The sequence below is a fragment of the Panthera pardus genome, unplaced genomic scaffold (assembly GCF_024362965.1).
Source record: "Panthera pardus isolate Hobbes unplaced genomic scaffold, ASM2436296v1 HiC_scaffold_24, whole genome shotgun sequence".
Taxonomy (NCBI): domain Eukaryota; kingdom Metazoa; phylum Chordata; class Mammalia; order Carnivora; family Felidae; genus Panthera; species Panthera pardus.
The window spans coordinates 109,901,467-109,928,976 of record NW_026526810.1 but is presented as its reverse complement, the minus strand read 5'-3'; the positions used below and the strand labels follow the sequence as shown (position 1 = coordinate 109,928,976).

Sequence of the window (27,510 nt, the reverse complement as noted above, 5' to 3'; positions counted from 1 at the left end):
ACCCCAGGACACCCCCACACAAAGTGCTGGTGAAATATGCTCTCCTGACCCTGGAGTTTGGCTCTCCTGAGAGTTGAGGAGAAAACCTGTTTTAAAAGTGAATTAATGATCACACACATTTATGAGGTCAAGCCATGTCCACTGTTAACAGATGGCTTCTAGGTGTCAGTCTGGCAAGCTGGAATCAGGTAGTCGTGATAATTGATGTAGAATGGAATAGATTATATACTTTTAAACCTTTTACATTTGAATCTATTAAAATACACCCCCCCACACACACACAAACTGGGGACTTAGGGTGGATTAGTGACAAAAAGCAAATAGACATGATCAAAGCCCTCGTGGGAGCCTGACTCACCTCTGAGTCACGTGGGGTATTCACACCTCAGGAATGGGTGCTCTCAACTCAGCCTCCCTATCAGTAAAAACTTTGTTCTCCACCACCCTCACCCCACAGACATGTATTTTTGATTGTGCAGCCCATGACCGAAAACATGGCCACTCCACAGTGTTGCCTCCCTTCTAGAAAGTCAGCGGGGGATGTCCAGTTGGGGCAGGGTCAGCATAGGGTTCGGGTCCCTTCCTCCTCTTCTTGATGGTGGAATAGTGGAGGGGGAAGGGTATGGAGCTAAAAGCAAAGAGTCTGGGGATCTGGTCCTGGTTTCAGCCTTCAGCAGCTAGGACATCACTTTCCTGATCCGTCAACGCGGGGGCCCCTTTCTTGAGTCTCCAGACCTGCCCACACAGCGGGCTCCTTCCTTCCCAGGCAGTGACCTCACAAGGAGGCTCTTCGTCCTGGAGACGATGTTGGACTGCCATGCACAGGCTGAGGGGGTGTGTGGGATGGGTGGACTGGTGTCTGAGGCAGACACAGCTTGTGCCCAAGGTGGTCCCAGAAAATCTGCTTGACCTCAGCCTTCTAAAATTACTCTGGATTCCCCCATACCTGAGTGTACAGCGAGAACCAGATGACTCTGGCAGTCTTATTAAAAAAAAAAATTTTTTGAGGGCATTAAGGCCCTGCATTCTCTAAGGCTCATGTGCTTTTAGCTTGGAGCTGCAGTGGAAAAGCCAATAACGCGGCCTTCAGGCTGGCTGCCCTTGTCACTGAAGGGAAGCCGGGCTCATCACTCAGTTGTCCACACTATTATCTTGCAGGTCTTTGCATGGGGTGCAGCAGGGGAGGGTGGGAAGGGCTCTGTGCCCCAGAAACTTGATTTGTGGAGCAGGGCCTGTGGCATGGGATTGATCCCTGGAGACTGAGTGCATTCGTTACGGCAAAGCTGGGCCTGTTTAAATATTTAAATGCCATCGTGTCGCGGACACAGGTTGCAAAGTGTCCCAGCAGAGCAGGCCACAGGCAGGGCTGAAGAGAAGCTGCAGTTTCTCTCTGTCCCCTTCACACCTGCATTTCTCTTCTTCCTTTGCTCCCACTGCCTGCCCTCCCCTCCCCAGGCTGCACCTCTGGAGCTTTCAACCATTTGGTTTGCCTTTTTGGGGCTGTAACCCACACCCTCTGGAATTATTTTCTCCTCCAGCCAGAGCTTGTTCTCAGCTAGCTGTTGCTTAATGAAAACTTTGTGGCAAATAATTCCTCCCAAGATGTGGATGACCAACAACAGGATAGAAATTAACGTTTGTAGAAGTTTTTTTTTTTTTTAATATTTTTTTCCCTACGGAAATAGAATATATACTCATTGCAGAAAAATCAGAAATTGCAGATAATCATAAAGGAAAAATAAACATCACTCATAGTCTTACTCCTGAGAGGTAGCTTACATTCTAGTTTTGTATACTATTTGAGGATTGTGTCTCTGTTCCTCTCCCTCTACACACACACACACACACACACACACACACACACACACACACACACACAATGTGTACACACACACTCATGTGCACACACGAAATGATACATACCATTTTAACCCATCCCCCCACTCAACAATACATGAAAAGCATCATTCCAGGTCAATAAAGACATTTTTATGACATTTTAGGGCTATATGGTGTTCCATTACGTGGACATGCCCCAGTTTGCTCAATCAGTGTTCCACTTGTTGGACATTTAGACAGTTTAAAGTTTGTTCGCTATTGAAAACAATATTGCAGCTATATCTTCACGTATGCTTTCATTATTTCGTAGAAGTAGAATTGTGAGGTCAGAGGGCCTGGTGCAAAGCCTTTGATTTCTCTTACTTCAAGTCATGGTGGGGGGTAAGGGAAGTAGGCAGCAAGGTCAGGGCCGTCCAGGTTAGAGAGAGCTGGATGAGGAGGAACGTGCACTGACTTTGGAGTGAGAAAAAGCCGAGGTCAAATTGTGGTTCTGCTGCTTGTTAGCTTGTTATCTGGGACTTTCTGAGAAAAATTCATTTTGCTGCTGGGAGCCTCCGTGTCCTCAGCTGTGGAGTGGGGATAATACTGGTTGGGAAAGGTATATGTGATACTGTGCATAAAAATGCACATGATATGTCCTGAAGGAAGGTTTCTTCCTCCTTTGCCTGTTCCTTATTTCCTCTATCTTCAGTAGAGTTGGAAAGATAAGGCTGATATCATAGAGATAACACCCCATCAGGAAAATTTCATTGAGTAGGTTGAGAGCACTGTCAGAATTCAGGGGAGGGAGTGGCCAGGGGGTGGGAGCTGGTATGTCAGAGGGTGTCTCCCTAGGATGCCCAGCAGATCTATAGTGAATGAGTATTGACTTGATTTTGTTCTCTAGGGATGGAGGGGTATGTGTGGGAGTTGGTAGGTGGGTGGGCTGGGGGAGGTAATCAGTAAGAGCAGAAGTTTGTTGACTTATGTTATGGGCCTGGAATGTTCTATGGGTTTTATCTATATTAATTCTTTAACCCTCAAAAAAGTGCCGTGAGACAGATAGTATGATCATCTCCATCCTACAGATAAGGAAACCGGGGAGAAGAGAGGTTAATTAAGTTTCCTGAGGTCACATAGCAAATAAATGGCAGAGCCAGAATTTGATCTCAGTCAGCAATGCCTCCCTCCCTCCCCTGCAATGTCTCCTCACCTCCTGCATCACTCACTTGTTCTTGGAATCTACCTTACCTTGTACATACCTTTGTGTAGGCCACCTGTCCCGTTGGATGATAGCAATCTCTCTGTCTGTCTGTCTGTTCTTCAGGCTGGAAAGGGAGCCTTCAGAGGGCAGGAGCTATGCTACATTCATCCTCCATCCCAGCCCCAGCACAGTGGTTGCTCCCAAAATGTTGATGAACGTGGGATGCATGTAGCACGACAAGAGGGAGACCAGCTTGGCCAGAGCCGAGCATTTGGGTAGGGAGATTGGGGGGCACGGTGTTGGACAAGGGTACTGGGAATGCCAGACTGATTTGCTTAGAGGTTGGCCTGCATAGTCAGTGGTGAACATGATGATCCAGACACATCTCTGGAAAGGTTAATCTGGAGAAGCAGGTGTTCAGGGGAGAGAGCCTAAATGAAGCTTGATGGCTGAGAAGGAGATAGGAGAAGACACGAAGTCTGGGTGATGATGACCGCAGGAGCAAAGTAGGCAGGGCAAATGAGCAGGGCTTTATGGATGAAAAGCCTGCAGAACCTGGCAGAGGACAGATAAGATGTGGGGCACGGGGGAGAGGGAGGCGGCAACGATGACTCTTGAAGTCTTGAGCTTGGGTCATATAGGCATGAGGGAGGCTTAACTAGAATATGCTAGAGGAGGAGGTAATTTTGGAGAGTGATGGAACTTTGACATCGGAGATTGTGGAAATAGGACATGTGGGCAGAAATGTTTAGGGGCGCCTGGGTGGCTCAGTCGGTTGAGCGTCCGACTTCGGCTCAGGTCACGATCTCGCAGTCCGCGAGTTCGAGCCCCGCGTCGGGCTCTGGGCTGATGGCTCAGAGCCTGGAGGCTGCTTCCGATTCTGTGTCTCCCTCTCTCTCTGCCCCTCCCCCGTTCATGCTGTGTCTCTCTCTGTCTCAAAAATAAATAAACGTTAAAAAAGAAATGTTTAACACATGCTAATGGACATTTGTTTCCCTGAAAGAAGTGGGGCATTTACACCAATATTGTAGGTGGAGGGTGCCTACCTCAGGTAAGGGTCAGTGAGACATACTGGATGGGTCGGGACTCAGAAATAAAGCCTGCTCTGGGGTGCCTGGGTGGCTCAGTCAGTTAAGCATCTGACTTCAGCTCAGGTCACGATCTCGTGGTCTGTGAGTTCGAGCCCCGCATCGGGCTCTGTGCTGACAGCTCGGAGCCTGGAGCCCGCTTCGGATTCTGTGTCTCCCTCTCTCTCTCTGCCCCTTCCCCTGTTCATGCCCTGTCTCTCTCTGTCTCAAAAATAAATAAACATTAAAAAAAATTAAAAAAAAAAAAAGAAATAAAGCCCGCTCTGAATCCGAGATGGCATTTATGTCAGAGATTCACCCAGAGATCCCGAGGGAGAGCACACTAGACAGATTCCCAAATGTTGGGGGGCTGCCATGCATTATGGTAATATGTCTATAATTTTTTTAACCTTTCTTTATTTTCCCCAGAAATGTTGACAATTATGTTTATTACTTAAACGTTTACTGTATGATTAAAAGAAGACTTATATTTTGCCCTTTAAGTACATTAAGGGTATGCTAGCGTAGGACTCACTAGAATAAGAAATGAAGATACGGCCTCTACAAGGGGCGCCAGAAGATGGTTCTTGAATCAGAAGTCCAGGACTTGAACCTGCGGCCTCGGGCAGATCCCAAAACCTCTCTGAGCTTTACTTTCTTCTCCTGTCAAGTGAGGACAATGAGATTCACCTTAGAGGGTTTCCAAGAGGGTTAAATGAGACTACACATAAAAACAATTAGCTCACTGTCTGTTTCATAATTGTGCTCAATACTTACTTTATGCCAAGCCAAGAAAGGGTACTTATCTCACACCGAACTTGGGTCCCCAGTTCTGGTCTGTGCACCGGCCGTCGGAGTTGGCAGGGACCAGAGAAGCCAGGGAGCATAGCTAATGGTGGATATTGGTTTATGTGCTAGTCACTTTATAGGGATGAGCTCATTCAGTTCTCAGAGCACCCATCTAAGATACGAACTCTTATCATCCCCATTTTCCAGACAAGCAGACTGAGGTTTGGGGAGATGAAGTACCCTGCCCAAGGTCACACAGACAATGAGCTGACCCCGGAAGGCAGGCCCCACACTTTCCCAGAACTCTGTTACCCTGCTTCTCATCAGGGCAGGAAAGAGTCCCACTAACACATTTAATGCATTGATTTTGGGAGTTTCTGCATTCTCTGCTGGGGATCCGAAATCAGGTTATATAGTATTTAGAGATGAAAGGCTTGTTGCTTTATCTCCGTTCTTCCTGTTTTTTAAAAGCCGGAGTCACATTCATATACCGCAAATTCCTAAAATAAGCAGAATGCCCTCCCTCCGTGGAGACACAGGACTTGCGAATCACTGGCATTTGGTAGATCCTGGCTCTGGGCTCCTTCCTAATACATGGGTCAGTGCCAGGCCCCAAGGAATGTGGCTTTGAAAAATCAGGATGTTACATCCCACCCCTATCCCATCCCCCTGTGTTTCTATCCGGAAGAATTCAGTTTAAAATAAGCACCAAGTGTGGCCTCGAAGAAGAAATGAAGCCACAGGAAGGCAGCTGCTGACCTGGCTTGGTAGGGGAAGGAGAGGGGTGGAGGCAGCCCTGGGTGGATCCTTAGGCTGCAGCCTATGCTGGTTTTGTATCGGAGTTGAGGGACTCATTGCTTCAGGAGGCCTACAGGCCTCAGAGAGCCCAGAGCAAACAGAATCATGAAGTGCTAGAATCAAAAGACTTGCAGATCATCTGATTCAACTGTCCTGTGTTACAGATGGGGGAAACAAAGGCCCAGAAAAGTATGGAATTTGTCCAAGGGTGCACAGGGGGTTAGTAGGAGAGCCAGGGCCTGACCCCAGGCCTGCCGAGGGCCACCCACACTGCTGGCCTCCGGGCTTCTGGGAGAGGAGGAGTGGCTCCCCTGGAGCTGCCCAAGAGGAGCTTCTTGGTGCCTACACGTTGCAGGACCTGGACTGTTCTTACCATTTGAGCTCAGTGGAGCCATCACTGGCTCTTAGAGTGAGGCCTAGGCATTTAAAATAGAGGAGGGGCACCTGGGTGGCTCAGTTGTTTAAGTGTCCAACTTCGGCTCAGGTCATGATCTCACAGGTGATGGGTTGGAGCCCTGCGTCAGGCTCTGTGCTGATGGCTCGGAGCCTGGAGCCTGCTTCCGATGCTGTGTCTCCCTCTCTCTGCTCCTCCCCTGCTCGTGCTCTATCTCTCAAAAATGAATAAACATTAAAAAAAAAAAACAACCCTCATGCAGTGTTAGAGTAAATTAAACGTGTACTTAAAAAAAAAAATAGTCACAGGGTCATCGACTTGCATGAGTATGCAAGTCTGATGTGGTGGCTTTTTGAAGTATCCCTGAGTTTTGTCCCAAGCCAAGGCATGGCAGGGCTTTTCCCACTTGGAACTTCTCCCCACCCTGGGAATTGGTTGTAGGTGTTCCTCCGTCCCCCAGATGGTTCTGCAGAGGGAAGTCAGGAAGGTGCAGGGAGCCCCAAACATCTATGAACCGGCCTGGCAGGGTAGGAATCTCCTGTCAAAATGGCCTCCTTTTGTATGTGTCCTGGGCCCAATGGGACATAGGATTCTATTCAGAAGGGCCGAATGGAAGAGAACTGGATGGCGGAATGATTAAGGAGGTGTGGGCAGGATAGAAGTGCTGACAAAGGAGAGGCGGAGCCCTTCTATCTGGGGTGCCAAGGAGCAGGGGGAGGACACGCAGTGCCCAAGAGAGGGGGGAGTACCTGTGCCAGCACGCTGCCCAGGCAGGGACGGCAGGGCACAAACCCCCATCTTCCTTCTTCTCACCCTCTGTCCTCTTGCCAGTGCCTCCCGCTGGCCAAATGCCACGAGAAGCAGAGGGCGAGAGGCCATAGAAGTCAGCCCCAGGCACTGGGAGGGGCGTCGAATGGAGAATCACTAGTGCACCTTTCAGTCATGTGCTTCAAAGTCAGGCAGACCTGAGTTCAAATCCTGGCTCTGCCATTTAGGGAGTTGCTTCGATGCCCTAAGACTCCGTTTCCTCATCTGTAAAGTGGGGATGACAGTCCTTATCCTGTGAGCTGCTATGAGATTCAATGTAGGACTGTGTGCCTACCTCGCGGTCTGGAAGTGTGATGCTTTGGAGGCATGGGCAGAAGACGGGCACCGCTGGGTCGATTTTACAGATGAGGGAGTCGGGCTGCAGCGAGAGGGAAGTAGCATGCTCGCGTTGTATGAAAGTGCCACTGGGCAGAACTGGGAATGAGATGCGGCCCGGTGACTCCCAAGGCCCAGGCTTTGTCTCTTGGACGCTCATCCCGTAATTGCTTTCAGTCGCTGCTTTCAGTCTCTCGGAAACCACTGGCTCAGATACCCACTGCGTGCTCCAAGTTGGGCTGATGAAAATGTGCCAGAGTCATTAAGTTATCAGTGGGGAAGGCGGCTGCTTCTCCCCTGCAGGAAGGCTTCTGCTGTCTGCTGCAGCCGGCTTTGTTCACACAAACTGCCCCTGATTCTCCCCCCCGACCCCCCGCCTCCTCCTCTGCCTCCTTGCCCCACTCTACTCCCCCAGATAAGGAGTGAGTGGGGTAGGATTGGGGGGTGGGTGTGCTGCAAATATTCCGGGGCAACACTGAAGGTATTCATAACTCCAGACAGGAGGTCCTACCTGGAGACTCCAGCTCTGGATTGGGAAGTGGGCACACACTATTTCTGCGGCTTGACAGATGGATCCGCCCCAGGGGAAGGAGAGGGAGGAAGGCAAGCTGGACCTTCCTTATTGTCACAGCCGGTCCTCTCCACGAGCGCCGTGCCAGGAACACAAATCCAGGTGCATGCTTGCCAAGGTGAAAAGAAGGGCCTCAGGTTGTGCCCATGCAGGGTTGACTGGTCCCTGGGGCGAGGGATTCAGAGGCGCGTGACGCAAAGGAGAGGGCCCTGGGGAAGGAGACTGGGGCGGGGGTGGGGGGGGGGATGGGGGCACAGCCCTCCCTGAATGCTTCAGCAGTCTTAGGGCTCGGTCTGATTCCGCACGGCAGAGAATTCCAGAGTGAGATTGCCGAGGAGGTAAAAGGAGAGCAGATGGTTCTAAGACTTTATTTTCAGAGGCTATTTTCCCCACCCTCTTTTTCTTGCAACTCCATCACCCCTGACTTCAGAGGAGAAATGACTAGATACTCCCCCCCCTCCCCTTTTGGGTTTCTTCCCTCTGCCGATCCGCTTTGATGGCAGTAGTGATAACAGCCGACAATGGCTGACACTTGCTAGGAGCCAGGCACGGTTTTAAATGTATTCTTTCATGAAGCCTCACAATGTGAAGCAGATGTGCTGTTGCGATCATCCCCGTTTTCCACAGAGGGTGCTGAGGCAGAGAGGTTTGGCACCTCACCCCAGATCACACGGGCGGTTGGTAGCAGACGAGGCAGGGATTTGAATCCAGGCAGTTCAGATCCAGGGTGTCCTCTCACCCACCACAGAGACACCGTCTCTCTGAAGGCAGGCCCAGCCCAGAAGTAGGGCCAGAGGAGTGGGTGGCACAGAAATGACCATGGCTGCGTGGTTAACTTCTCTGGCCAGACTTCCTGTGTTACCCCAGAGGGGCCTTTTACTGCCACTGCAGGGCTGCTAGGGTCCTGTGTTCCACGCCACAGCTCCTGTCCTATCAGGGCTGTTGGGTTGGTTGTTGGGAGCAACTTAGTCCCTGGTCTCTGGACGCCAGCCCTAGGTTTCCAGGACCAGGTACGCGACTTATGGGGCCCAGTGCAAGGTGAAAAGGAGGGGCCCTTTGTTCCACGCCTATTTACAATTTCAAGATGGTGACAGCAAAGGATTAGCCCAAGTGTGGGGCCCTTCTGAGCACGGACCCTGTCTGAACACACAGGTCACACGCCCACGAAGCCGGTCCATCAGTGTTTGGAGCAGCAGGGACATAGAATAGAATAGGGCTGGGTTTTCCTTTTCTTCTAATCCAGTCAAAGTAGGATTTCCAAGGCATTTCTTTCCATCCAAACGTAGCAGTTTGATCCAGATACAATTCCACCAAAATAAATCTCAGAACTCTTTTGTCCCTAGGATGAAGTCATTCAGTAGCCTGGCACTTGGGTTAGAAGCTTCGTTTTGGGGTCACGCATCTTGCTGTATTATCTCCAATCCCTCCTAACCCTGCCTTTTGAACTCCCCCTCACTCCTGCCCCCTTCCCGTTGGCCTGTGAGGCTGTTCTGGGATCTGCCCTGGTAGAGAACAAGCCCCAGTCAGCCTCCCTGGCCCACAGTCCCATCCGCCCCCCAGCCTCACTGGTGGAGCCACGCCGGAAGGAATGGTCTGTCAGCCCTGTCACCCCACCCCATTCCTCAGGAGCATCCTAGGCCTCTGCAGTCTTGTCTTGTCCTCCATGAGGCTGAGGATTCCCTTCTCAGGAGGCTGAGGTGGCCTCCTGGCTCTCAAATCCAGTGGTCTCTTTTCAGTCCCCATCTTTCTTGACCCTTCTTAGGCGCTTGACTTTATCCTGGCTCTGCCTCTGTGCCCAAGGCTACTCTTCTGTAAAATGGGGACTTGGGTTGCCGTGAGCAAATTTACCTGAAGCACGAGAGCAAGCCTGGCCCATGGCACACAGTCACAGTGGCTGTGAGCAGTGGCTGTGACCGGTGGTATCAGTGGTCCTGTCATCTGGAAAGCCTACCTCTTTAAAAAAAATTCTGGCATAATTTACATACGGCATTATAATTAGTTTCAGGTGTACAATATAGTGATTCAACAATTCTGTATATTACCCAGTGCTCATCCTGATAAGTGAAGTCTTGATGCCCGTCATCTGTTTCACCCATCCCCCCACCCACCTGCCCTCTGATAACCATCACTTTGTTCTCTATAGTTGAGTCTATTTTTTAATTTGTTCCTTCTGTTTTGTTTCTTAAATTCCACACTTGAGTGAAATCATATGGTAGTTGTCTTTCTCCAACTGACATTTCATTTATTGTACCCTCTAATCCATGTTGCTGTAAATGACAAGATTTCATTCTTTTTTATGGCTGAGTCATATTCCATTGTATCTATATATGCCACATCTTCCTTATCCAGTTATCTATTGATGGATACTCGGAAACCCTACCTCTTTGGCTTGTGTTGCTCCTTCAGGGCTGAATCTTACTTAAAAAAAAAAAAATTTTCTCCTTCTCCACTGGATTCTTAAGATGCTGGTGTTTTCTGAGTTCTTTCCTCTGTCCACACCTTTCTTCTCTCTCTGCACGATCTCTCCTCCTCTCCATATCCCTCACTTCCACCCTGATACCTCCCCCATCTACATCTCTTTCCCCAGTTCAGGGTGTTCAGGGCAACCCCAGACTGAACTCATCCTCTTCCTTCTTTAAATCTCGCTTTCCTCCTCATCCTTCCATCCAGTTGCCCAGTAGAAACCTGGGTGTTTTTGTTGCTTCCCTAACTGGCACCAAGTGCCAGCCGTGAGTTGCCCCGTGCTGGTCATTGGGGATGCAGCAGTGTGCAAACACGGGAGGGCCCGCTATGCTTGCTGCTGGTGGGAGACACACATATTGATCCATGATTCGTCCTAGGAAGGTAACAAACTGGGATCCTAATTTTGATTGGAAAGACTTCCCTGGGGAAGGACATTTCAGCTGAGATCTGAAGAATGATGAAGCATCATTAGGCAGATCGGGGCTGGGGAGCATTGTAGGCAAAGTGAAGAGCTTGTCCAAGGGCTTTCTGGTGAAAAGAAAAACGTTTAAGGAGTGGAAAGGCAATGGGCAGAAGGGCAGAGAAGGTGGTGGAACGTTGTGTCGGGTGAGGCTGGGGAGCCAGACGGGGGCTGGATGGTGCATGGCCAGGAAGGTGGGGGGTTACTATCAGTCTTTCTAGGCTCCTCCTAGAAGCTTATACCCACCCCTTTTCACCAGATTCCTTCTCTTTAACCCCTCTCCCATCCTGAAATCCTCATTGTTCACACATAGAAAATTAAAATAGCCTCTTGCCACCTTCAAATCCATCTTCTGTACTGTAGTCTTAAGTGGGATTTCCAAAATGTAAATCTGAGTAAGTCGGTCCTCAGGCTACAATCCTCCCCTGGCTCCCTATTTTCAGGACCAAGTCCTGCCCAGCTTTCTCGCTTGTTAGCTCCCTCACGCCACCCCTCCCCCCACCTTCCTGCGGGCTCTTCCCAAAGTTAGGCAGCCTGTGCTTTGGTGCCTGAGTGCCCTTGTCTCCTTTGTCTGTACGGTGATACTCTGCTACCCTGTAGGCCACAGCTCACCCACCACCTCCAGGAAGCCAACCCTCCACTCCGAGGCCGCTATGCTGGCCCCGCCTCCTGCCCGCGCGCATGCGCACACTACATTTGTTCCACCTCCCTCTTTGCATGTGGATGTGTACCTCTTCTCTGCCAGACTTTGAACTCCTGGAGGGTGGGGACTGTGGCTCCTTTATCTTTGTCCTTCTCATGCCACAGGGCTGGACACATATTGGATGCTAAATACACGTTGTCTTGAAGACCTGGTGATGGAGGAATAACATGGTATAAGCAGGTGGTGAAAAATGACACTCCATCAGGAGAGCCCTGTGTATAGGGACGAGGGTTAGGAGGCCAGGTTTCCATGATCTCCACGTACTGTCTGGTTCTGTTTCTTCTAATGACCAAGCGCAAGTCTCACTGTCCCCGCCTGCCACTTCTATCCATTCCAAAGGGCAGGTGCACCAGGGTGGGCAGAGTCAAGCCTAAATATAGTCAATCTTCTAGCAGAGTGGTTCTCAGACTACAGAGTGTACCAGAATCACCCGGAGCGCTTGTTGAAGCAGAGATTTCTGGCTGCACCCCCAGAGTTTCTGATTCAGTAGGTATGGGGTGGAGCCCAAGAATATGCATCTCTAACAACTTCCCAGGTGATGCTGATGGTGCTGGTCTGGGGACTACTCCTTGAGAATTTCTTTTCTAGCAAAAGGATTTGCTCTAAAAATAATTACTCTCTATGGTGTTGGGAAAGGAGATACAGGAAGCTTTTTGCTTGGGTTTGGTTCTATAGGTTTAAAGACCTATTAGTATGAGATTAATGCGGATAGGTGGATCAGATTCTACACGCTTGCCTCCTCCCCCGTCTCCTGGCTTTCCCACAAAGTGTTTCCGTGTTCATTCATCAGCTATTCAACGAATATGTTTTGAAGGTGTAATACATGCATGGCAACATATGAGGCGGAGTTGTTGCTATTAAGATGAAATTAGTATGAAACCGTCCTGAAGAGAAGTCCTCTGGTATAGACGTAACTATAATTCAAGAGATCAAAGAAGAAATGCCCACTCAGATGGGTAGTTCATTGCCCAATCGGCGGAATTGTCCCAGGCATCTAGTATTAGTGGGAATAAAACAATTTTATAGTGAGACCACATGACTGTGAAGATCCTGAAATTCTGGGGGCACCTGAGTGGTTCAGTCGGTGAAGCGTCTGACTTCAGCTCAGGTCATGATCTCATATGGGCTCGAGCCCCATGTCGGGCTCTGTACTGACAACTCAGAGCCTCTGGAGCCTGCTTCAGGTTTTGTGTCTCCCTTTCTCTCTGTCCCTCCCGGGCTCGTGCTCTGTCTCTCTCTCTCAAAAATAAATTAACGTTAAAAAAAAAAAAAAAAAGATCCTGAAATTCTGTGATTAAGGAAGACAGTGATAATTGACACAACATGGCACAAATGCTGTGGAATTTGTAGCAAGGAGTCCCCAGAGTCAGCTGAGGCCTCCTCATGTAAATACTGATACTATTGTCCTTGTTTTTAATAAACATTTATTCTTCACCAACAGTGCTTGGTTACTTAGTGGATTTCTATCCGATGACCCCATAATTTGCTGTTTATTGACCTCAGATCATTGAAAAGGTTAAATAGAAAAAGCCACAAGCAGGCCCAGAGTGCGCCTCGGGGCCTCTTTAGGTCCCATTGCCTGTGTCAAATGGAATTGAGATGTGTGGTGCCATTTTATTTTATTTTTTTGAAGTATTTACGAGAGACAGAGAGGTGGGGGGGGGGGAAGGGAGAGGGAGAATGTAACTAGCCAATTGTAGCACTTGAATTTATAGTTAGGTCACCATATAATACAGGTCACCAACTTGAATTTCAGACTCTCACCTTATTAAGAAAGTCCAACCAATTGCTGAATTCCATTGTATGAGGTTAAGGGTCAAAGTCCCTCTTTTAGGAGGGTCGAGCACTTAAGATGTGGCAGACCAAGCCGAAGCCCCTAGCCCCTCACTACCATTTATTGAGCATCTGTTATGTGCTGGATACTGAGTGAGATACTTTACATACATTATTTATAATCCTTCAAGGTAAGTAGTACTATTATCATTTTCAGATAAGAAAAAAGGCACAGAGAGATTATGTATCTTGTCCAATTTCACACAGCAAAAAACCTCAATTCATTTTTGGAAGTCAGCATAACCATAAAATTGAAACACGGTAGAAGATAGGTCAAAAATTATAGATCTCATCTCGTCTGAGTGTAGATCAAAAATGCAAGATTAGAAAATAGAATGCAGCGGTATATCAAACAGATAATACACTCTCATTCTAGGAACACAAGAATGGTTCAATAATAGGAAACATTAGGAAATCAACATAATTCACCATATCAACAAACTGAAGGAGAGTCGTATACTAGTAGATGCTGAAAGGGTGGCTGATCAAATTCTCCTGTAATAAAGCTCTAAAACAGGAATAAGAGGAACTACCTAAATTTGATAAAGACTACAAATTGGCCACATGTATCATTGTAAACAGGGAACCACTAAATCCAACTTTGTTAAAAGTGACGGTGGTCTATTCTTAAGTTATTTAGCTGGACTTCTGCTTCTCAAGTACTGGGCAGCCAACCAATGGAAGTGCACCTCTCTTCTTCTGGGCCCCACGATGCCGTATTTATGTTGCTTGGTGCCTTTGTCTCAGACTGTCCATGGGAGAGGTAGTGCTTGCGAGGACGCAATCCTAGATTTTGGGGCTCAGAGACTTCCTGGGGCTTCAAGAGCACAAGCTCTCAGATGCCACCTCTAGCAATGATGCCTTGGCCTTGTGGTTTTCATGGCGGAAGTGGAATGTGGTTTTCTGGCACAAAATCACTGCACGATACGTCAAAAATATCCATATAAAGCTTTTGTATTTTACAGAGTTTGCCACAGCGTAGTGGAAGGAGCACTGCATGGGAATCCAGGAGACCTGGGTTTCTAGTGGCTCTGCCACAACCAGTTATACGTTCCCAGCCAAATCATTTAGTCTTGCTGGGCCTCACTTGCCTCATCTGTGCCATGGGATGTTGGACCAGTGCTCTTTGACCTCAAAGTTATAATAATCATAACCCTTACCATGTGCCTGGCACCGTTGTAAGTGTTCTGCATAGAGGTTAACTCATCACAGCAACTCTATGAGTTCAGTACTGTTATGATTCCCATTTCGCCTCGGAAGAAACTGAGGCACAGAGAGCGTAAATGACTTGACCAGGGTCTCACAGATAGGAAATGATGGAGCTCTTAAATAGTTCAACTTCCATCCTTTACTTTTCTGGTTTTTCTTTACCTGGGCCCATGTTGTTCATTGTGGTGTTTGTTTTGTCCAGCGGAGTTAAGGTTGTTGCGGGTGGGAGACGCTTTTTAAGGGAAAGCCAGCTCTGGGGTAGATGGATGGGAGTCACTGCCTGGGAGAATGATGGCGATGGCTGCAGAGGTTGCTAATATTTGCCCTTTTCCCTCTTCTCCTCTTTTCCTGTCTAGTCTGTGGCAAGCGCTACAAGAACCGGCCAGGACTCAGCTACCACTACGCTCACACTCACCTGGCCAGTGAGGAGGGGGATGAGGCTCAAGACCAGGAGACCCGGTCCCCGCCTAACCACAGAAATGAGAACCACAGACGTGAGTTCCCAGTTGTTGGCTGGGGTAGTGATGAAGTGGGGTGGGGCAGTGATGAATTGGGTGGGCAGGGCTGTAGAGTGTTCTCTTCACCTCTGGTATCTTTGGTGGCACCCACTGATTGGTTTCAGGGTCCTGTGGTGACTTGGCTGTTTTAGCCCAGCCCCAGCTACCCCATGGGTCATCTGAGCCCCAGGTTTAGAGTAAGCTGGGCCGGATGACGCACCCAGTTCTGTTCCCAGAGGAAGGAGATGAGTGTTAAGGTACAAGGGAAACATCCTCACCTGGCCATTATCAAATGCCAGACCTATTCCTCTTTTCCCTCAGCTCCAGAAGTTTCGTTCACAGATACCACCCTGACTTGGGCATAGCCCTTGGGTATGTCAATTCAGATGGACATTCTAAACGTCTCCTTGGCCACCAAGAGATGTGGAATAGTCTTGATTTATTGCCTTGGCTGTTATAAGGGTCACAATTTTGGTTCAGGGCTCTCCTGTCTTAGAAAAATAGGACCCTTGAGTCTGTATGTTTTCCTTGAGCACTCCATTAGGACGCATAATCTGGGGACACTTGTCAAAAACTCAAAATGGGGTGGCATGATGGAATCTTTAGGACTTGCTTCAAGATATGGGTCATTCTAAGATCATTAGGTGAAGAATAATTGTGGACATGCCATGTATCTTGTATTTTGTTCACAAGATTTTGTGGTAGGTGTTCTTAAAGTGAACAATTCAATGTAATTAAAGGGATGAGACCTTTAAAAATATCCAGACTCTAGGATCTGAGGGTGACTCCTGTGCATTTTAGTCAATCAGCTTAGTCAACAGATGTCCATCAGCTGCCTTCACCAAATATTTGAAATAATTAACATACTTTGGCCAAGACCTTTTTTCAGATTCATGTTGGTTTTGCCTAACCCTCACCCTCCTTTCTTCATGTAACATGGCCTTCCGTATTAGTTTGCTCAGGCTGCCATAACAAAATACCACAGACTGGGTGGCTTAAGGAACAGAAATTAATTTTCTCGCTCTTCTGGAGGCTGCAAGTCCCAGATCAACGTGTCATCAGCACTGGTTCCCACATAGGCCTCTCTCCTTGGCTTGCAAGTGTCTGCCCTCTCGCCCCCTCTTCACGTGGTGGCCCCTCTGTGTTCCTGTACCCCTGCTGTCTCTTTGTGTGCCCAAATTTCTTCTTGTAAGGATACCAGTCAGATTGAATTAGGGCCCACCCTAACTTGATCACCTCTTTAAAGGCCCTCTCCTTGAATATATCCTATTCTGAGGCATGAGGAGGTGGGAGTTAGGGCTTCAACAGATGCATTTTGGGGGACCCAATTCAGCCCGTACTCCTTCTTTAATTCTTACTCATTTGCAAGATTCAAGTCTTTCATGCATGTGACCGACCTTTATTTTCTTACCTGCTGTTGTCATCTGGATAGAACCTGGAAAACCCAGCATGAGTGTCTGACAGAGCTTGCTCGTCTCCCCTTGCCAGCTTCTGAGTAATGCTTAGCGCTCTCGCTCTCTCTCTCTCTCTCTCTCGCTCTCTCTCTCTCTCTCTCTCTCGCTGTCTCCTCCCCAGGGAGAGGTTCCCTTGGTCCAGTCACACTCATCTTTCAGAAAGGAACATGCACAGGGCAGCTGGCATTTGCGTCTCCCCGTCTCTCCTCTTATCCCTTCTCTGATCTAAGTGGCCCGGGCGTACCTATTGTCTCCTACCGCAAGGAGGCCAAGAATGAGCTCTTTCGATTTGGGTCGCTATCTGGAAAGTATTTATTAGCCACAGTTGCTCTCTCTGAAGTATTTGTTAACTTGGTATTATTTCCCACTCCCCCCAGCGCTGGCTTATCTTCTTGACATCCCTTCTCAAATGTCAAGCCATTTTGTCCTTGTGTTGTGGTTTTTTACTCACGCTATAGGGTTCGGAATGCTTCTCTTTCGTCTGTGTCTCTTTTGTGTGTGTGTGCATGGTGATGGCAACAGCAGAGGAAGGTTCCTCGTGGTCCCCCCAGGTACACTGCAGGCCCTGAGTGGATCAAGGAAATCTCTTCCTTAGCCATCCCTGCCATCTCCCCGATGCCCCTACTTGCTCGCTGTTGACTTCCAAGATGGGCACTGCCATAGTTTCCTCTGTCCACCAGGATCTCCTCGTGTACTCTTGTGAGTCAGTGTCTTCTGTCTCCTCCTGTCCTCTCTGAGAGGCCAGATGGCCATGCTTGGTCAGGAAGCTGAGTCTTTCCTCCTCCTAGATGGAGATGGGTCAACAATCTGGCTGTGTGTTCTCTCTGTGGGCTTGTCAGTGAGCCTCTTGGCTCTAACTCCCATCTACCCTTCTCCTTGACACCTGCAGGTGACAAACCGAGTCCTTCAAAAAGGGTCATCTGACTACCCAAGGATTTTAAGCTGCATAAAAAAGAGTAGCTGTCCCTAGGCTCATCTGGGGCCTCCTTACACGAGGAAGGTTCCAGAACCTTCACAAACACCTTTTCAACAACATCTTTTCACAATGCCTCTGAGAATTCTGTGATTAAATCCAGTTTTGCTAGCGAGGAGGAGGAGGGTGTGGTGGGAAGGCCCCTACTGTCCACAGAAGCCATCCCTTCCCTCTTCCCCAATTTCTCTGAAGAAATCTAAGAGGCAGCAGCTCTTCCCAGGTTCTTTGCACCACGCACGCCACCAATCTGTTTGCTGCTCCAAATGTCTGCTCTGTTCCCTCCCACATTCCCCTGGTGAGCAGCCCCCCAACCACTTTCCCGTGAGCACTAATTGCCAGCATCGTTAATACCCAGTCATTAGCTGCTCCCACTGTTTGGGGGTGGGGGTGGGCTCCCATCCATCCTGCCCCTAAATGCCACTGGGGCTGTGTGGTGAATTGAACGTGACAGCGTCTGAGGTCTCAGCTTTGTGATCCTCCCTTGGCGAAGCTTTTGGAGTGGGGGAGGGAGGCAGGAGAGTTTAATCCAAGAGGCTAATCTGCAGATCCCCCAGGAAAAGTTCTGGATGCCAGCGAAGTGGGAATGCTGACTTTTCCCTCTTTAGCAGAACTGCAGGGTGGCCCAGCTGCTTGTGAGCACACACAGGCCTGTGGGGGAAAACAGCCCTACAAGACTCCGGAGTTTTCTGTGGCATGGGCATCTGCGTTTGTACCACCTGCAGCGGTAGAGACCTTTTGACTTTGGTCCACCTGCCGTCCCTTGCCGCACCCCCTGACTGTGTCTCCAGCCAAGCCATTGCTCATGCCTGTGCCTGCCGCTGCTGAAAGGGCAGAGCGGAGTGCTGGAGCCAGCACTGACCTCCCCTCACCCCCCCAGCCCCCAGCTGCCCTGTGCTGCCAGCTCAGCAATTGACTGCCCCCCCCCCCCCCACCCGGCTGATGTTCTCTCGCCTTTGTTCCTCTCCTAGCCGCTCATTTTCTCCTGAGTATACACTTCTTGTCTCCTCTCTAGGTTTGTCCCCTTTCCTTCATGCCTTTGCCTCTCTGCCCCAACTATAGGTAGCCCTGAGATGCTTGGAGCTCCAACATTCACCTTGGCACGTAGTACTTTTCTGTTGGGGTCTTCCCTGCCTAAGCGGCCCCCCCTTCCCCTCCCCATGTGAGGCTGGATTCTTCTTTCTTCTTGCATTTCTTTGATCACCCCTGTCTGCTTTCTAAAACCGAGATCACTGTGTATATGTATGTGTGTGTGCACATATGTGCGTGTACATACAGGTACACACACACACACAGACTACATGTATATGAGTACAAGGAGGGAGTGCTTGGGCAGGTTGGGATTCCACGTGGTTTCACTCAGAAGCGTTCTTTTGTGGGGGCGTCTGGGTGGCTCAGTGAGTTAAGTGTCCGACTCTTGATTTTGGCTCAGGTCATGATCTTGCAGTTGTGAGTTCAAGCCCCGTATCGGGCTCTGTGCTGACAGCATAGAGCCCACTTGGGATTCTCTTTCTCCTTCTCTCTCTGCCCTCCCCCACTCATGCTCTCTTTCTCTCAAAATAAATAAATAAACTTAAAAAAAAAAAAAAAGAGAAGCATTCTCTTTTGACTTCTGAAAGGTACCTGGGTAAACAGCCCCAGTGGGGCCAGGGTAGCAGAGAGCACTGGATTAGAATTCAAAACTCTTTTGACCCATGCTCACAATATCAAAACTCTTCTTGACTTTCCTTTTATCTTCTATGCAGAGTGAGAATCTACTAAAGATGATGTTTCCAAGGTACTTTTCTGTGAGGTGGGGTAGGGATGGGCATTTATGAGGCTCTGGATTCAAATGGAAACACTGTAAATAACTACATTCCGTCTAATACATTCTTCTGTCTGTCCATCCATCCATCTATCCATCTATCCATCTATTCATTGGTTTAGTATCGCTGTGCTAAATACTGTCTTAATCCCTGTCCTCGAGAGCTCACAATCTTGTGCAGGAGTGTGTAATGGAGTACATATAGAATTGTGAAGGGCAGAGGGTCAAGGGCACAGTACACTTTCTACCCCTTACGGCAGTGGTGCTACCCCTTACGGCAGTGTGGCATCAGCATCACCTGGGAACTTGTTGGAAATTCAGATTCTTGACTCCAGGAGACCTGAAATAGAGACTCTGAGGGTGGGGCTCATGATCTGTGTTTTGGAAAGCCCCCCAGGGCATTCTGGTGCCCACAAAAGCTTGAGAACCACTGCATTAGGGGCTTTGCAAAGGCTTTGCTGAGAAGGCCACATTCAAGTTAGCTCTGGAAGAATGAAGAGGAATTTCCCAGGATGGGGAGAGGGCTTCCCAGGTAGAGGCAAAGGAAGGGGGGCATGAAATAGCATGATGCCTCAGACAAGGGGTAGTAGTCTGCTCTGACAGTGGCATTGGAAGAACGGTGGGAAAGTGAGCGGGAGCCACCGTTGGACGTGACTTCTATGCCAAGCTGTGTAGCTGTCATCCTGTATGAAAAGGAGAGCCACAGTAGCAATTACTAGAAGGCAAGGACAAATGATTTATAAAAAAATTTTGTTTGGCATATTATTAATTGTCACATGGAACATCTCTTTTACCTAATAGCGTAAATGAGTATAAAATGTTCTCTATGCCATACTTGGAGCTCCTAAGAGGAAAGTGCTTTTTAAAATATGGATCTATAAAATTTATTTCAAGCCTGTTTCTCAGGTCCGTGGAATGGAACTTGGGTTGTCCTGGGTCCTTGGAGGTCTCAGTCTTCTGCATAATGATGGTGTGCCTGGCACATAGCTGGGCTTTCAGCATCCGTCAAGAGCAGAAAAAGCCCCACCCTAGCACGCCTTTGGAGGGCATGTTGTACCGTGCTGAACTGGAAGAGGAGAGCTGAGTTGATTAAGGGTAATGTCGGCTGATTAGATAATCTGAAAATTAGTCTGATAATGTGCAAATTACCTAAAAGAAGCATATGATGTCACTGCTACACTGATGGGAAAGATCTAACAGATGTTAGTCTCCTGACATTTCTGTCCTCTAGCATATGGCCCGAGGGCAATGAGTAGAGCTTTAAGAGAGAGAGTGAAAATTACCTTCGACACAAGCTTGAGAATTTTGGATCACTCTGAAGGTGCCTGCAAACCACGAAGCACACACAACCCACCACGTACCCAGCCTTGATGCAGGAATTTCAGCCTTTGTTACAGGGGAGAGAGAGGAAAAATCAGAAACAGGGCTCTGTCGGGAAGAGGGAGCCACTTTTCACTTCCTGAAGAGCAAATTTGGAAACTAACAACAGGTGTTCTTTAGGTGAATTATTATTTGACGGAACAGTTCATAGATTACGAAGTGAAAAGAAACCTGAGGGGTTGCTCTGGCCTTGAGGGTATACTTGGAGTTCAGTTTTCAGACCTGCAGTCTGGAAGAATGGAAATGGAATTGGCCAGGCTAGGGAGTTGAGTCATGGCCCTGCCCCTCTGCCATCTTGTGTGTGTGTGACTGTGGCTCAGTTCCTCACACTTCTTTGCTCCTTTGTTGCCTCATCTGTGAGATGGAGAGAATAACCAAACTGACCTCATGGGGTTGCGTGAGTCTGCAGTGCGATGATGTGGGTGTTTGGCACCATATGCCTGCACGTTGTGAATGCTCCTATCCCATCTCTGGTGCCATTCGGACCGACAGAGCATGTCCATGACCACAGATGGCTAATCTGAGTCGGGGCCTGTCTGTGGCCGTGTGATGCCAGGACGCTAACTGCCTGTAGGGGTCTCGGTGGCGTTGGCGGAGCTATCAGAGCCTGGCCGGGCCCTGGCACCCCCTCCCCGCCCCCTGCCCCTTGCTAAACCTTAGCTCTAGGACACCAGTCCTTCAGCACAGGCTAAACGTGAGCATTTATTGAGCGCTTACTGAGCCTGTGACCACTTGTGGGGCTACGTTGAATCAGGCCTCTAAAAAAGCGAAAACATGCCGTCTTCGCCCTAGGACAATTTCTGGTTTAATTGGGGAAATAAGATGGATGCAGGAAACCCAGTGGGAGGAAGCTGTGGAACGAAATCTGGCCCAGTGTAGCATCCCTGTGTTTGCCGTCCCATTTCCCCAGGACGGGGTCTCCATCCACCAACTTGCCTTTCTGTGAGCCTCTTTCATTTCTCTCACACTTTGGGCCTACTTACCTAGAACGTTCAGGTAAGGAGTTGAAGGAGTCCCCTGTCCTGAGTCATGACGATGACAGTAATACTTGCTGACATTCCTTGAACGTATCAGACACCGTGCTAGGCGTGCCACGTTCGTCTCAGTCATCCCTCACAGCGACCCTGTGAGGTAGCTGCTGTGTGTCCCCGAGAGGACACCAAGGCACAGACTCCACCTGATGTGCTCAGGGACTTGGAGCGTGAATGCGAATTCTCCGGTCACGTGTCACCTCTTGGGAAAGTTTACTGATGTAGGCCTTTGATTTTTTTCCCCTTCCTTTATCAGAAGCTAAATTATTTCACATAGGAGAAGAGAAAGGGGGAAGAAATGACAGAACACCTAACAGGTGCCAGGTCCTTCACACGCATTGTCTCGTGTGAAGTTCGTAGTCCGTGAGGCACATGCTATTACTCTCGTTTTGCACAGGAGGAAACTGAGGCTCAGCAAGGATGAGTATCTTGCCCCAGGTCACACGGTGAGCAAGATGGAAAGCTCAGATGTGAGTGTGCTTGAGTTGGACACCTTTCAATTAAGTCAAGACATTGGAACCCCAAGTGACGGATCCTAATCCCAAAGATGAGATCTTTGTCACAGTTCTAGCGTCGTCCCTCAGTTTTCACCTGTAGGCCAATCGTGAAGTGCATCATATCCAACAGTGACTTTTCAAAAGAAACAGATGGATTAATGGGTACTCATCTTAGACTGCCTAAACGAAATACCATAGGTGGCTTCAACAATAGGGATTTACTTCTCATAGTCTTGAAGACTGGAAATCCAATATAAAAGTGCTGGCGGTGTCAGTGTTGGGTGAGGACTCTCCTCTTGGGTTGGAGATGGACATCTTACTGTGTCCTTTCATGGCTTTTCCTTGATACATGTCAGGAGAGAGAAGCAAGCTCTCTAGTATCTCTTCTTATAAGGCCGCTAATCCCACCATCCTCATGACCTCATCTAAACCTATTCACCTCCCCAAGGCCCAACCTCCAAATACCATCATGTTGAGGTTAGGGTTTCAACATATGCATTTGGGGGGAGACACAATTCAGTCCCTAGTAGGCACATTTAATCTTTAACACTAACTTCAGCTGTTTGTGGTGTTATAGGAACCCCCCATTACAAATTCTGCTTGCGATTTTAATTCGTAAATGAGTCTTACTCTAGAAAAAAAATCATACATCACTTAGTTCAGTAATTTTCTTGCATCTTTCTCTCATTTGTGTCTCATGCTCTTTTCTAGCTCTCCTATCTATCTATCTATCTATCTATCTATCTATCTATCTATCTCTATCTACCTATCTATCTATCTATCTCTTTCTGACGTTATTCTTTAAAAAAACTAATGCTGTGCCTAAGGTAGAAATCCTATGATTCATCCTTGGCTTTGTTTTCCTTCACAACTGTATCAGCTCCCCTCCAAAAGGTATTCCACATCTGTCTTCCTTTCTCCATCTCCTGGCCTCCACCAGCTCCTTCTTGGATCACTGCAGCTTCTTTATTGGCCTCTCAGCCTGTTTTTACCTCTTATAGTCTATTCTCTATGGAGTAGCCAAAGTGATCTTTTTTTTTTTAATGTTTATTTATTTTTAAGGCAGAGAGAGAGAGAGAGAGAGACAGAGCGCAAGTGGGGCGAGGGGCAGGGAGAGAGAGGGAGACAGAATCGGAAGCAGATTCCGGGCTCTGAGCTGCCAGCACAGAGCCTGACGCGGGGCTCAAACCCATGAACCATGAGATCATGACCTGAGATGAAGTTGGATGCTTAACTGACTGAGCCACTCAGGCACCCCAAAAGTGATCTTTAAAAAAAAATTTTTTTAAAGTTTATTTTTGAGAGAGAGACAGACTGCGACCAAGGGAGGGACAGAGAGAGAGGGAGACACAGAATCTGAAACAGTTCCAGCCTCTGAGCTGTCAGCCCAGAGCCTGACATGGGGCTCAAACCCACAGACTGCGAGATTATGACCTGAGCAGAAGTCGGACGCTCAACCAACTGAGCCACCCGGGTGCCCCAAAGTGATCTTTTTAAAGTATAAAATAGACTATGCTATATTCCACTCTCAAAACTTAAATCACACTTGAATATGATCCAGATCGCACCTTGAGGGCCTGCATTTTTGCTTCTCACAGTGCAATCAGCAGCTTCAACATCAGCTAGGACTCAGGTGACCAACTCATCCAGGTTTGCCCAGGACATTTCCACTTTTAGACTGAAAGTCTGTGCCCTGGGAACCCCTCCGTGCCAGGCAAACCTAGACTGTAGGCTACCCAGTGGAGGAGCTGATAAGAAATATGGAATCTTAGGCTCCAAGCCAGACCTATGAATCCTAATCTGCATTTTACCGAGATTCCCTAAATGGTTTGTTTGCACGGCACTCAAATTTGAGAATCCTTGCCCTCCAGGGCCTGCCAACCTCTGGGCCTTGGGCCTGCCAAGCTCTGACGTGACTTCCCACGGGGGTATGGTTTTTGAGCCCATCGTAGATCAGTAGCAGGCGGGCTTGAGCCGCACTGCCCGGGTACAGAGCCACTGGGGCCACTTACTAACACATGACCTTAGACAGGCCACGTAGCTTCCTTGTGCCCCAAGTATCACGATGTAAAATGAAACATTAATGCATCTACCTCTTAGGGCCATGTGAAGATTAAATAAGACAATTTGTATGAAGTGCAGTATTAACAGAAAATGTATGTGACACACGTGTGGTGTTAGAGCAGTGGTTCTCAAGCTTGAGCACGTCAGAATCACCCGTTCCTTAAAAAAGAGACTGCTGGATCCTACCGCACAATTTCGGAACCAGTGGGTCTGGCGTAGGGACCTAGAATTTGCATTTTTAACAAGTTCCCAGATGAACCACTGCCTTAGAGAAATCCACTTTTTGGAGACTGATGTTCAGTCTATTTTATCTTGTCGATTCACTCAGTTAGATGACTAGCCAGGAACCAGGTTGCACTATTAAATCCACGGGATAAACTTGGTTTTCACTCTTTTCCTAAGGCTCCGGCCTACCCACGGCAAACATGTCTGTGGCTCCCAGCACCTGGTTCCTGGCCTGCTTTCTGGGTGTGTCCCCCATCGGGGCCCTCATCCCTGGGCTGGGCTGCTCTTTGGCTCTGTAGTCTCTTGACTCGGTTGTAATCCTCAGGTCTTACGCTTGAGGCGCATCCTTTTCCTTTCCCTGAGTACTGTGTTTCAGTCTCGAGAACCTAGAAAATGCTGGTCCACTGTGGGCAGCTGGGGTTGACATGTACCTGCGCCCCCTGGAGGTGGTGGGGAAGAGGTGTGGAGAGAGGCAAGGCTGGAGCAAGAGAGGAAGGGGGCTGGCTGAATTCTAATATCACAATAATAATATCCTGACAACTTAAACGGACGAGGCTTATCCTGCTCTAAAGCACCGAGATGTCCTGCAATTCTCTGAGGGGAAGGACACCACTTCATTCAGAGCCCTGTTGACATAGTTACTCCCAGATTAAACGTTTTTCCCTTCAGCTGACTCATTTGGTGGCAATAACAAGTTGCTACGCCAGGGCATGAACTGACCCGTATGACCTTCCACTGAAAAATTGAAATATCTCCTTGTGCTTTCCCTAATCAGCACCGAGAAAAGTAATCAGCTTTGCTTGGTCTTTTCCTCGCTTTTCCGAAGCATCAGTGACAGACTCAAAGTTGCCAGCCTGAGGCTGCAGCACAAAGGACATTACTGATGGGTCATGTGACCATCTGGCCCCAGAATGGGTGATGTGGTATCCAAATTCCTGGCAAACTGCAACTCTAAGCAAATACGTCTGTCAGGATGGAGACATAGACGTGAGCAGACATGTTTTCTGTTTTTACGGCACAGTGTTTAGGGGTAAATATTATCAAGGTGTGTGTCTAATGGTCTGAGTTTTGCCCTCCATAAAGATGGAGGAAAAGAAGGTAGACGCAAGGAAGGGTGAGGTGACTGACACCACACTTAAAACTTTGATAAAGATCCTGCAGCCATCCAAACGCAGAGTAAGATGGCCTATTTTCTCTCTAGCTGCTGCAGGGCCCCTGGTGAGAGACCAAACATGGGGTTCAAGGGGCTGTGGGACCAATGGAGTCTGGCAGTTCTTAAGTCCTTCCTTCCTGGTTTTCCAAGAAATGCCTCAAGGAAAGGGTTCCCGAGGGAGGGCGGGTCCAGTGGCTTTCTCCCATCACAGCTTTATACTCTCTGATGGGCCTGCCTGTTACTTCTACTGCTCCCTCTTTCTGTCCCCGTTATGAACAGGACTGACACTGGCAGTGCCTTAGAATGGTCACTTGGTCCTCAGGGGACACTTGACATCCACTCCACTCCTAGTCTTTGCCTCCCCTCTGCCTGAGTTTTTTCTGTGTCCAAAAAGCCTCTGTGAAGATCGTCTATCCCTTTCGTTAAGTATTTGTTGCCAGTGCTGGGTCAGTCGCCGTGCTGGGTGCTGGGGATTCTGCGATTAGAGACCCCGCTCAGGGAGCTAACGATGAACAGGGAGAGAGACATGGCCACAAGCAGAGCACATGATGAGATGCTGAGTTCCCCTGGTTTGCAACACCTCACTTTTCGGATCCTTCCTTCACTCTCTCATAATCATCAAATCATAGGCCGAAAAGGGGCCTTACGATGCCAGCTAGTATATTCTCTTGCCTCTAGAAGGGCATGCACTCAACCCCTGGCCCGGGGAAATCTTCCCGCGGGCGGAGGCCTCTACTCCGCCTTTGTTCAACTGGCCTCGCTTCCAGCTTTCTTGCGGCACGCACTGCCATTTCAGCTCATTCTTCCTCGTGTTGCCCTGAACAACATGGACTGTGGCGATTGAGGCCCGTCCATAAACGTGGAGACACACTGAATCAGCCCTTGGCCTTCGTTTCTCCCGGCGGACTAATCTCAGTGCCTGGAATCACTCTGCATTAGCAGCACTGTCTCCTTAATCCTTACCGTACATTCACTTTGTCCTCGGTGCGAGGTGGCAAAATGGCCCGTGAGGGAGAGCGAGTTCTCTGCGGTTGAGGACTCTAGTGGCCTAACGGGCGTGTGGGGAGTGGACCCCGGAGTCCGTTTCGCTGCCAGGCTTCCCCAGGCCCCTTGCCTTTTGACGTTCAGGGAGGAAGGCATCGTTCTTCTTCCTTCTGGAGCCCTGGGGTGGGGCCCGAGTTGCTGTTTGTAGCCAAGAAGAACCGGCCTGAATGGAATCCCAACATTTTTATTCCTTGGATCTGTAGGATTTATTTTTTCATCAGTTCTCGGGAAGCAGTGAAAAAAGGTGTCAGGCCTTGGGGATAATTTATATGAGTAAACACGTAAGGAGTAGGGTGAGCAAGAGCATGAGAATTAAGGCCATTTATCCAGGCTTTGAGACTCTGTTTGCCCTCTGGTCCAGCCTTCCCCACAGTCTTTATCTTGCTACTTTAACCCTCTCCTTGCTCTGCTCTGTGTGGGCCCGCGCAGATCTCTGTGCAGCTGCCCCAGCGGCCACCCGCTCCCTGCCCCTCCCACGGCCCTCATTAAAGGCTGGGTACAAGGTAGCAGGATGTGGCGGTGGCCTCCAGCTGAGGCCTGCTCGCTGATTCTGAAGGGAAGGCACGTTGGCTTACACCCTCCCTCCTCGCCTTCCCTTCCTCCCCTGGCCCGGCCTGTCCCGTGTGTCCTGTGTGGCCAGCCTGGGGCTGCCTTTCCGCTCTCCCTCTTTCCTCTCCCCTTTTCTTTACTCCGTCCTCTGAAGATGCGCTCTGCACAGCCAAGTGGCACCGGCTAGGATGTTTTACACTTGAGAGATGAAGTAATAACAGGTGGCAAGACCAGAGGCTGCCAGAGCCCAGGATTCCGGTTGCCATGGAAACAGGTCAGCCCTGCGGAGGGATGGGAACTGTCAGCCGTGGAGGGCGGTGGGGGAGCAAGTGAGAGGGGCGAGGCACAGCTCCTCCTGGAGGGCTCTTCTCGCTGCCCCTCAGGCTCCCC

General features: G+C 49.0%; 1 protein-coding gene across 7 annotated transcripts in view; it reads left to right on the top strand.

Annotated features, from left to right (window-relative positions):
* Nucleotides 1-27,510, top strand: part of DPF3 (double PHD fingers 3) — a 293,080-nt gene that overhangs the window by 205,025 nt on the left and 60,545 nt on the right. For all 7 annotated transcript variants that reach the window (XR_008417252.1, XM_053889564.1, XM_053889561.1 and 4 more), the window contains exon 7: nt 14,809-14,946. Coding sequence is in view for 6 of the 7 variants with exons in the window: in XM_053889564.1 (XP_053745539.1) it covers nt 14,809-14,946 (138 nt within the window). In the remaining variant the exon portion in view is untranslated. The remainder of the gene's footprint in view (nt 1-14,808; nt 14,947-27,510) is intronic.